Genomic DNA, 12,924 nt, shown 5'->3' with positions numbered 1-12,924 from the left:
TTGTGTACGCCTAGACCGCGTTAAATAGCAAAACGAAGAAATGCCATTAATACAGCACATGTGTAATCCTAGCTCGCGTTTAATAGCAAAACGAAGAGATGCCATTAATACAGCACATGTGTAATCCTAGCTCGCGTTAAATAGCAAAACGATGAAATGACATTCATACAGCACATGTGTACGCCTAGACCGCAGTAAATAGCAAAACGAAGAAATGCCATTAATACAGCACACGTGAATGCCTAGACCGCGTTAAATAGCAAAACGAAGAAATGCCATTAATACAGCACATGTGTAATCCTAGCTCGCGTTTAATAGCGAAACGAAGAAATGACATTAATACAGCACATGTGTACGCTTAGACCGCGTTAATTAGCAAAACGAAGAAATGCCATTAATACAGCACATGTGTACGCCTAGACCGCGTTAAATAGCAAAACGAAGAAATGCCATTAATACAGCACTTGTGTACGCCTAGACCACGTTAAATAGCAAAACGAAGAAATGCCATTAATACAGCACATGTGTATGCCTAGACCGTGTTAAATAGCAAAACGAAGAAATGCCATTAATACTGCACATGTGTACGACTAGCTCGCGTTTAATATCAAAAAGAAGAAATGCCATTAATACAGCACATGTGTATGCCTAGACCGCGTTAAATAGCAAAACGAAGAAATGCCATTAATACAGCACATGTGTAATCCTAGCTCGCGTTTAATAGCAAAACGAAGAAATGCCATTAATACAGCACATGTGTACGCCTAGCTCGCGTTTAATAGCAAAACGAAGAAATGCCATTAATACAGCACATGCGTACGCCTAGACCGCGTTAAATAGCAAAACGAAGAAATGCCATTAATACTGCACATGTGTACGCTAGCTCGCGTTTAATAGCAAAACGAAGAAATGCCATTAATACAGCACATGTGTATGCCTAGACCGCGTTAAATATTAAAACGAAGAAATGCCATTAATACAGCACATGTGTTATCCTAGCTCGCTTTAAATAGCAAAACGATGAAATGACATTAATACAGCACATGTGTACGCCTAGACCGCGTTTATTAGCAAAACGAAGAAATGCCATTAATACAGCACATGTGTACGCCTAGACCGCGTTAAATAGCAAAACGAAGAAATGCCATTAATACAGCACTTGTGTACGCCTAGACCACGTTAAATAGCAAAACGAAGAAATGCCATTAATACAGCACATGTGTATGCCTAGACCGTGTTAAATAGCAAAACGAAGAAATGCCATTAATACTGCACATGGGTACGACTAGCTCGCGTTTAATATCAAAAAGAAGAAATGCCATTAATACAGCACATGTGTATGCCTAGACCGCGTTAAATAGCAAAACGAAGAAATGCCATTAATACAGCACATGTGTAATCCTAGCTCGCGTTTAATAGCAAAACGAAGAAATGCCATTAATACAGCACATGTGTACGCCTAGCTCGCGTTTAAAAGCAAAACGAAGAAATGCCATTAATACAGCACATGCGTACGCCTAGACCGCGTTAAATAGCAAAACGAAGAAATGCCATTAATACTGCACATGTGTACGCATAGCTCGCGTTTAATAGCAAAACGAAGAAATGCCATTAATACAGCACATGTGTATGCCTAGACCGCGTTAAATATTAAAACGAAGAAATGCCATTAATACAGCACATGTGCTATCCTAGCTCGCTTTAAATAGCAAAACGATGAAATGACATTAATACAGCACATGTGTACGCCTAGACCGCGTTTATTAGCAAAACGAAGAAATGCCATTAATACAGCACATGTGTACGCCTAGTTCGCGTTAAATAGCAAAACGAAGAAATGCCAATAATACAGCACTTGTGTACGCCTAGACCGCGTTTAATTAACCAAATAATGAAATAGCAATCACACCAAACATGTGTACGCTTAGATCAAGTTTAATACACCGAACGATGAAATGCCATTCATACAGCACTTTCGCAAGTAGCAAAATGACGAAATTTCATTCGTAAAAGCATACGTGCACGCCTAGTTCGCGTTTGGTTTATATTGATTGACCTTTGTTCGCTGTGAAGACAGCTGAAAGCTTATATGAATCGCTTTCGGTTCCTTTTCCTGGGAAGAAACCAGGACTGTGCCCCCGGAGAGGCCAATGTGTTTATCATGTAAGTACACACTGGTTGGGCTCGAACCCGAACCTTTTATGATAGAGGAGGACACCAATACAACTAGATCACTCTCAACCCTTAGATCGCGAAACGATAAACATGTATTTAGATATTGAATTTTACTCTTCCAGGACATATGATAGAGTTAAAACTTACATAATAATGAACAGGTGTTTAAGCGGGGTTTGGACGAGTTACCACACCAAGCATTTTTGTATGTTAACGAGCCGTGATTGACTAAATATTACGCATTAAATAATACTATATCGAATTATACTTCTTTATAAAATATCGATTACAGGTTTTTCCAACGTCAGGTCCTATAGGGGATTTAGCAGTTGACTGGATCGGAGAAAACCTCTACTGGACGGATACAAATCTAGAAACAGTGAATGTGGGTAGTCTATCACGATTAGTGAGAATAACTTTATTTTCCACCAATGTTAGTAGTCCAAAGGGAATCGCCGTGGATCCTAGGTGAGTGTCATGGCTATAAGTATAAATAAAGAAGGAGCGTTCAAATTTGAAATTCTATTCCGGAGTGGTCCATAATGCTTTAATATCATCTCGACCGAGTGTAAATTCATGGTTTTCATCAAGCCAGGTTTCAAGACATCGTTATCTGCAGCCTAATGTATAAAACTTCGATGTGTTGTTTGCAAGTTATCCTTGGCTAACTGTTTTATTTAATTGGTTAGTGGTAAGTTTTGGATTTCGGATAACATTGACCACACATTGACCACACATAAACCACACATAAACCACACATAAACCAGTTTTACACCATTTGTTGCTGAATACTTTATACTATACACAGTTGGTAATACTATACACAGTTGGTAATACTATACACAGTTGGTAATACTATACACAGTTGGTAAGCCTATGGACAATACGGAACGCTCTATCTATTGAAATCAACTGATTGTTAAATATAACTGTAAGGTAAAAAGGTATTGACTTTATAGTTTTATCACCTATCAAATTGTGTCTGTGATTTCTTTTTGGACCGTTTGGTTTATGTATATTTATTTTAGCTCTATTGTAACGAAAGCTGAGTTGAAAGTTTATTGAATCACTATCTAGTCAGTTTCCTGAGTAAAACCCAGTCATGGTGTCCATTTCGTGAGGCCATTAGGAGGTTTCCTACAACCAAGCCCTGAACCACTTGGGTGTCAGAACGACACCTATACAAAATAGGCTTCTCACACTTTCAACCATTCGACTACTTGAAAGCCATTCACGTGCTTATACCACTAGGCTTCTCACGTTCAACCATTTGACCACTTGAAAGCCATTCACGTGCTTATACCACTTGGCTTCACACGTTCAACTATTTGACCACTTGAAAGCCATTGACATGCTTATACCACTAGGATTCTCACACGTTCAACCATTTTACCAGTTAAAAGACATTCATGTACTTATACCACTAGGCTTATCACACGTTCAACCATTTCTCCACTTAAAAGACATTCATGTGCTTATACCACTAGGCTTCTCACACGTTTAACCATTTAACTACTTGAAAGCCATTCACGTGCTTATACCACTAGGCTTCTCACGTTCAACCATTTAACTACTTGAAAGCCATTCACGTGCTTATACCACTAGGCTTATCACACGTTCAACCATTTAACTACTTGAAAGCCATTCACGTGCTTATACCACTAGGCTTCTCACGTTCAACCATTTAACTACTTGAAAGCCATTCACGTGCTTATACCACTAGGCTTCTCACGTTCAACCATTTAACTACTTGAAAGCCATTCACGTGCTTATACCACTAGGCTTCTCACGTTCAACCATTTAACTACTTGAAAGCCATTCACGTGCTTATACCACTAGGCTTCTCACGTTCAACCATTTGACCACTTGAAAGCCATTCACGTGCTTATACCACTATGCTTCTCACGTTCAACCATTTAACTACTTGAAAGCCATTCACGTGCTTATACCACTAGGATTCTCACACGTTCAACCATTTGACCACTTAAAAGACATTCATGTACTTATACCACTAGGCTTATCACACGTTCGACCATTTGTCCACTTAAAAGACATTCGTGTGCTTATACCACTAGGCTTATCACACGTTCAACCATTTGACCACTTAAAAGACACCCATGTGCTTATACCACTAGGCTTCTCACACGTTCAACCATTTGAACACTTGAAAGCCTTTCACGTGCTTATACCACTAGGCTTCACACTTTCAATCATTTGACCACTTGAAAGCCATTCACGTGCTTATACCACTAGGCTTCTCACGTTCAACCACTTAACTACTTGAAAGCCATTCACGTGCTTATACCACTAGGCTTATCACACGTTCAACCATTTAACTACTTGAAAGCCATTCACGTGCTTATACCACTAGGCTTCTCACGTTCAACCATTTAACTACTTGAAAGCCATTCACGTGCTTATACCACTAGGCTTCTCACGTTCAACCATTTAACTACTTGAAAGCCATTCACGTGCTTATACCACTAGGCTTCTCACGTTCAACCATTTAACTACTTGAAAGCCATTCACGTGCTTATACCACTAGGCTTCTCACGTTCAACCATTTGACCACTTGAAAGCCATTCACGTGCTAATCCACTATGCTTCTCACGTTCAACCATTTAACTACTTGAAAGCCATTCACGTGCTTATACCACTAGGATTCTCACACGTTCAACCATTTGACCACTTAAAAGACATTCATGTACTTATACCACTAGGCTTATCACACGTTCGACCATTTGTCCACTTAAAAGACATTCGTGTGCTTATACCACTAGGCTTATCACACGTTCAACCATTTGACCACTTAAAAGACACCCATGTGCTTATACCACTAGGCTTCTCACACGTTCAACCATTTGAACACTTGAAAGCCTTTCACGTGCTTATACCACTAGGCTTCACACTTTCAATCATTTGACCACTTGAAAGCCATTCACGTGCTTATACCACTAGGCTTCACACTTTCAATCATTTGACCACTTGAAAGCCATTCACATGCTTATACCACTAGGCTTCTCACACGTTCAACCATTTGACCACTTGAAAGCCATTCACGTGCTTATACCACTAGGCTTCACACTTTCAACCATTTGACCACTTGAACGCCATTCACATGCTTATACCACTAGGCTTCTCACACGTTCAACCATTTGACCACTTGAAAGCCATTGACATGCTTATACCACTAGGATTCTCACACGTTCAACCATTTTACCAGTTAAAAGACATTCATGTACTTATACCACTAGGCTTATCACACGTTCAACCATTTGTTCACTTAAAAGACATTCATGTGCTTATACCACTAGGCTTCTCACACGTTTAACCATTTAACTACTTGAAAGCCATTCACGTGCTTATACCACTAGGCTTCTCACGTTCAACCATTTAACTACTTGAAAGCCATTCACGTGCTTATACCACTAGGCTTCTCACGTTCAACCATTTAACTACTTGAAAGCCATTCACGTGCTTATACCACTAGGCTTCTCACGTTCAACCATTTAACTACTTGAAAGCCATTCACGTGCTTATACCACTAGGCTTCTCACGTTCAACCATTTAACTACTTGAAAGCCATTCACGTGCTTATACCACTAGGCTTCTCACGTTCAACCATTTAACTACTTGAAAGCCATTCACGTGCTTATACCACTAGGCTTCTCACGTTCAACCATTTGACCACTTGAAAGCCATTCACGTGCTTATACCACTATGCTTCTCACGTTCAACCATTTAACTACTTGAAAGCCATTCACGTGCTTATACCACTAGGATTCTCACACGTTCAACCATTTGACCACTTAAAAGACATTCATGTACTTATACCACTAGGCTTATCACACGTTCAACCATTTGTCCACTTAAAAGACATTCGTGTGCTTATACCACTAGGCTTATCACACGTTAAACCATTTGACCACTTAAAAGACACCCATGTGCTTATACCACTAGGCTTCTCACACGTTCAACCATTTGAACACTTGAAAGCCTTTCACGTGCTTATACCACTAGGCTTCACACTTTCAATCATTTGACCACTTGAAAGCCATTCACGTGCTTATACCACTAGGCTTCACACTTTCAATCATTTGACCACTTGAACGCCATTCACATGCTTATACCACTAGGCTTCTCACACGTTCAACCATTTGACCACTTGAAAGCCATTGACATGCTTATACCACTAGGCTTCACACGTTCAGCCATTTGACCACTTGAAAGCCATTCACATGCTTATACCACTAGGCTTCACACACTTTCAACCATTCGACCACTTGAAAGCCATTCACGTGCTAATACCACTAGGCTTCACACTTTCAACCATTTGACCACTTGAAAGACATTGACATGCTTATACCACTAGGCTTCACACTTTCAACCATTTGACCACTTGAAAGCCATTGACATGCTTATACCACTAGGCTTCACACTTTCAACCATTTGACCACTTGAACGCCATTCACAAGCTTATACCACTATTCTTCTCACACTTTCAACCAATTGACCACTTGAACGCCATTCACAAGCTTATACCACTATTCTTCTCACACTTTCAACCATTTGACCACTTGAACGCCATTCACAAGCTTATACCACTATTCTTCTCACACTTTCAACCATTTGACCACTTGAACGCCATTCACAAGCTTATACCACTATTCTTCTCACAATTTCAACCATTTGACCACTTGAACGCCATTCACATGCTTATACCACTAGGCTTCACACGGTCAACTATTTGACCACTTGAAAGCTATTCACTTTCTTATACCACTAGGCTTCACACACATTCAACCAATTGACCACTTGAACACAATTCACATGCTTATACCACTAGGCTTCTCACACGTTCAACCATTTGACCACTTGAACGCCATTCGCGTGCTTATAACCACAGTGATCGTCTTTTATTCTGGGTAGACACCGGGTCCCCTTTCAGGATTCAACTTTTTAAACATGATTTATGTTACAGTGATCGTCTTCTGTTCTGGGTAGACACCGGGTCCCAGCCCTGGATTGAGAGGGCTGGTTTGGACGGTTCAGACAGAGTTGCAATAATTACAACAGATATGCATTACCCAACAAGTATAACTATCGATTACCCTGCAAAACGGTTGTACTTTCTGGATGAGAAATTAGGATATTTTGAGTTTTCTAACTACGATGGAAGTGGCAGAAAAAAGGTTTATCATGTAAGTTTTATTTCGCGTATGTGTGTGATTGTTCGTGTGTGTGTGTGTGTGTGTGTGTGTGTGCGTGCGTGCGTGCGTGCGTGCGTGCGTGCGTGTGTGTGGAGGGGTAGGCGTACTTGTGTGTGTGCGTGTGTGCGGGAGTGCGTATGTGTGTGCTTAAACATGCCGACATTGAATTGTTACAATGTCTTATTTAAAATACGTTCTGTATGTGTTGAATTGTAATCCATGTAATCAATAAATAAAAAATTGTTACGCATGAGCAGAAAATAAATATCAAGGGCGACTTAGAGTGCTATACTGTATATTTGAGACCTGTCAAATTAGACTAGAGGTGTGAATTGTCGATTAAAAGAAGCGGATAGTTTTAGCTTCAAAGTTAACATTCCTGTAAGATAAACGCGGAGGAAGACGCCATTTAAGTTTTGCAATAAACCAAGCGTTTACAGAACAACCTTTTTTTCAGGATTTCAAAAAAGCTATGGACATTCTTGTTTTTGAGCAGTCGCTTTATGTAACAGCATCTTCCATAGAAATGTGCAATAAATTCCACTGTTCTTCAAGCACTAGTAATTCCACCAGTCGGAGACTCGGCCTTCTAAATTCCCGCTACGACAATAGAAGAGATATAACCTTGTATCATCCCATGAGGCAACCTTCCGGTATGTATGATACAATTACCCATATTGTACATAGTTGAAATGATTACACTGTCTGTATTGTATATATTGGGTATGATTACACTACCTGTATTGTACATAGTGGGTATGATTACACTGCCTGTATTGTACATAGTGGGTATGATTACACTGCCTTTATTGTATATAGTGGGTATGATTACACTGCCTGTATTGTATATAGTGGGTATGATTACACTGCCTGTATTGTACATAGTGGGTATGATTACACTACCTGTATTGTACATAGTGGGTATGATTACACTGCCTGTATTGTACATAGTGGGTATGATTACACTGCCTTTATTGTATATAGTGGGTATGATTACACTGCCTGTATTGTACATAGTGGGTATGATTACACTGCCTGTATTGTACATAGTGGGTATGATTACACTACCTGTATTGTACATAGTGGGTATGATTACACTGCCTTTATTGTACATAGTGGGTATGATTACACTGCCTGTATTGTATATAGTGGGTATGACTACACTGCCTGTATTGTATATAGTGGGTATGATTACACTGCCTGTATTGTACATAGTGGGTATGATTACACTACCTGTATTGTACATAGTGGGTATGATTACACTGCCTTTATTGTACATAGTGGGTATGATTACACTGCCTTTATTATATGTAGTGGGTATGACTACACTGCCTGTATTGTATATAGTGGGTATGACTACACTGCCTGTATTGTATATAGTGGGTATGACTACACTGCCTGTATTGTATATAGTGGTTATGATTACACTGCCAGTAATTTACATTGTTTGTATGATTTCACTGCCAGTATTGTACATAGTGTGTATTATTACACTGCCAGTATTGTACATAGTGTGTATGATTACACAGCCTGTATTGTACCTTACATGTAAGATTATACAGCCTGTATTGTACCTTACATGTATGATTACACAGCCTGTATTGTACCTTACATGTATGATTACACTACCTGTATTGTACCTTACATGTATTATTACACTGTCTGTAATGTACCTTACATGTATGATTACACTATCTGTAATATACCTTACATGTATGATTACATAGTTGGTAATTCTTACTTACAAGATTTATATTAATTACGTTTCCCCCAACAGCTTAAACTATTGCTTGATCATTGTATCTTCATTTAATTTTAAGCTACTAGTGCCGTATTCAATAATGTTCTTGAGGAACATTTTCAACTAAGTAGAACAATTCAAAATTTCAACATGGAGTATTTAATTATATTTGTAATACTTTTTTCTCAACATTATTTATACACGGCGGGGAATCCACGTGACCAAATGGTAGCTTTCAGTGCAAGATGGCGTCACCAAAACGCTCGACTCGAGCCGAAAATCAAGGCAATACATATAATTATAAAAGTTTCTTTATTTTTTAACATAGCCTATCATATGCCCACCTACCTACACCTAGTGTGTATTAGCATATCCATGTTTTCCTTGAAACTTTAACCGTTCTCGAGAACACTTCTGCAATGATTCCAAAATGTACGAAATCCGACTGGTAGGTTACAGTTCCATTTATCATTTTGGCTCGGATTTAGCGGAAAATGAGGTTGTACGAATGTATATTAAATAAATATTCGTTCCCAAATGCATGTGCCTGTTATGTTTAAACAAAACTTAAGTGTTTTATGCGATTTTCTCAAATTATAACCTCATTTTCCGCTAAATCCGAGCCAAAATGATAAATGGAACTGTAACCTACCAGTCGGATTTCGTACATTTTGGAATCATTGCAGAAGTGTTCTCGAGAACGGTTAAAGTTTCAAGGAAAACATGGATATGCTAATACACACTAGGTAGGTGGGCATATGATAGGTTATGTTAAAAATTAAAGAAACTATTATAATTATATGTATTACCTTGATTTTCGGCTCGAGTCGAGCGTTTTGGTGAAGCCATCTTGCACTGTAACTTACCATTTGGTCACGTGGATTCCCTGCCGTGTTATATGACGTCACTGTTTTTGCAAATTCAACAGACAGTGTTCCACTATGATGAAATATTTAAAATGAAAAGTTGATTTGTTTCATTACTATACCTTATAAGTAAGGCACATTGCCTTTTCGCCGTAGTTTCCATTATTCTATTCTAAATTTCTTACCTTTTAACATAAGATTTATCGAAGTATGTATGTAATAAGGTTCTTATTTGCACGGATCCTAAAGGTCACTCTGAAATGAGATGTTATACCTTTCTTACAAACAGCTACTTAGCAGTGACCTGGTCCTAATACCCCGACTAAACTGTATTAGATCCTTCATATAAGTAATTTTTGATTTGTCATAAAATATTGTTATCGTCAAATGGATTTATTTTGATTTTGTAATCGGCCAATGCAAACAGACATACAAGATGACCCAATTTTTGTATTTCAGTCCCAAATCCATGTGCAGAGAACATTTGTAGCCACCTGTGTCTTTTATCTCCGACGTCTGTAACGGCATTTACGTGTGCTTGTCCGTTCGGTATGAGACTTGCAAATGAAAACGCTTGCGTTGACGGTATGGTTTTGTCTTAAAATATATGAAGTGTTAATAGCTGATTTATAACGAGGTCGAACGTGAAAACAATGAACTGGTACACATATATAGTTCAGCTTTTTATAAGAACATTGCAAACAAATACCTGCGCTCGAAACTTACAAAACAGTCATGCACATCAAGTGAAATTCACGAAAAAGAACTTTAGTCATCTGATGTATTCTTGCTCATTCTATTTACTGAATAATCTTAATTAACTGTTATTTCTTATTCACTTATTTCAAATGATAACTTATCAATGACAATTTCAGAGGTAGCTGATTTTCTCGTAGTTGCTTACCAGAAAGGAATAGCGCTGTATAACATTACTGGATCATTTCGATACGAATTGCCAATGTTTCCAAGTTCGACTATGAAAAACGTGGTTTCTATAGCTTCAAATGATATCAGGAAGGAACTGCTAGTGATACAAAATTCGGACAAGGAGAAGGTAAGGGCTGCTTTAAGTCGTCATGTTTTTATTCAATTCATAGTTTATTTTAATTCAATAGTTAGTAAATGGCTTTATATGTGGGATATTATAGGGATCAAACTAAACGATATCCGATTTACATTAAGTCAATCCAATTATGCACGTGAGCATCACACTGACGTCGCAAGAATGTTCATTTTGACAACGGACTGGTTACAAGTGAACGTTACCGTGAACTGGTTTCAAAAGACTGGTTATAACGAACTGTTTACAGTAGACTGGTTACGATGGACTGGTTATTGTTGACCGGTTACAGTAGACTTTTACAATGAATGGTTACATTGAACCCTTTCGGTTGACTGGTTACATTAGACTTTTAAAGTGGACTGGTAATAGTTGACTGCTATAGTTGACAGTAACAGTAGAATGGTTACAGCGGACTGGTTACAGTTGATGGTTACATTTGACTGGTTTTATTTCAATCACTTATATTTCATATGAATAAATTATTTTCAAAAGCCAAAAAGTTCTGTATCTGTTCGTAGTCATCCTGGACGTGTACAATTACATCTGTAAATCATACAGCAACATCAAAATTTAATATGATTGTGTTTACATGTATACTTATTGGATAAGTAACACGGTTTTCAAGAACCTTTGTGGTAATGTGCTTCGCAGTGATCTCCCTTGCATAAAATAGCTCTCAGATGATATCTTCCGCTATTTACTTTTTAAGATTGTTATTTCATCCGATGCCATATTGTTTTGATAAAATATTTTGAAAGGAATGTTCCATATCTAAAAGACGAAATATATACGAAATTAAACAAATACCATTATTATGATTATTTATTTGTACCCATGTGAAAGCCATTAGAAGGGATGATGCATTCCTTTGCCTCTCTTGTGGTGATAAGTAACTAAAAAGTGACTGTATGGCAAATATGTAAATATTTAATTTCTTTTTTTTTAAATAAAATACATAAAACAGTTTAAACAAGTTATACAAATAAAAATAAAAGTATTGTGTACAAACTTTTGTTGCGAAGTATAGTTAAAGGTCATGGTCGAAAGCATGTTGTATCTAGGTCAAATACAACATGTGACAGCCGCCATTTTGGATCCAAAATGTAAACAACAGACGACTGAAACAGATTTTTTTTGTTTTGTTTTTTGAAAGATGAATGATTGCTTTAAATGGTACAAACAAACATTTTTTTTTTTTATTATCACTTATTTATGATTTAAATGTAAATAATCCTTAGGCGGTCGAAAACCCGTTGTTCCGGGATATATGACTTTGAAAATGATTACACAAAAGTTGTGTTAACCTTTCAGCAAAGGAAGCTTACCGATGTGTTGAGTCTGTTTTGTAAAGACTATTGATATTCTTGTTGTAGAGGTTTATTGACCTGGTATAACTGGTAATAGCCTGTGTCATCAAGTGATCTACAATTGTGCTTCTGTTTTAACACACAATTTCTCAAAGTGGCATGATATCTTATTCTGGTAATATTTGCTCGGTCATCTATTCAAGTGTTTTGTCTTTTGCGACTTTTATATGTTTGTCATTTTCACTTTGTGTTTTCCCGTAAGCTATCCTTGAAAAGAGTTGATGTATTCCAAGGAAACAGAAGTTCCTTCTCTGAGCATACGTTTGTTGGAGAACCATCGAGTGTTGCATATGATTCTGTAACGGGAAACTTGTGGATGACGAAAACAGACGAAGGAACAATAGTCGTTTCCAGGCGCGACATTGATGGTGATACAACTTACATGAAGGTCGTTCTGAGCAACATGGGTAGAAACACAGATTGCGTGGCTCCAACTGCTATAGCAATCAACGTCAAAGTTGGGTAATGTTCGCCGTGTTGATACTTTATTTTAAATGTGTTT

The 12,924-nt window shown here is 37.9% G+C and overlaps 1 protein-coding gene across 1 annotated transcript in view; it reads left to right on the top strand.

Moving 5' to 3' along the window:
• Window positions 1–12,924, top strand: part of LOC128240732 (low-density lipoprotein receptor-related protein 2-like) — a 165,517-nt gene that overhangs the window by 52,572 nt on the left and 100,021 nt on the right. The window contains exons 29-34 of the mRNA XM_052957533.1: window positions 2,468–2,643; window positions 7,157–7,376; window positions 7,843–8,038; window positions 10,452–10,577; window positions 10,868–11,046; window positions 12,625–12,884. Of these exons, the coding sequence (XP_052813493.1) occupies window positions 2,468–2,643; window positions 7,157–7,376; window positions 7,843–8,038; window positions 10,452–10,577; window positions 10,868–11,046; window positions 12,625–12,884 (1,157 nt within the window). The remainder of the gene's footprint in view (window positions 1–2,467; window positions 2,644–7,156; window positions 7,377–7,842; window positions 8,039–10,451; window positions 10,578–10,867; window positions 11,047–12,624; window positions 12,885–12,924) is intronic.

Source organism: Mya arenaria, chromosome 7, assembly GCF_026914265.1.
Source record: "Mya arenaria isolate MELC-2E11 chromosome 7, ASM2691426v1".
Classification (NCBI taxonomy): domain Eukaryota; kingdom Metazoa; phylum Mollusca; class Bivalvia; order Myida; family Myidae; genus Mya; species Mya arenaria.
Note: the sequence above shows the minus strand (reverse complement) of the source record. Positions and strands in the feature narration are given on the sequence as shown.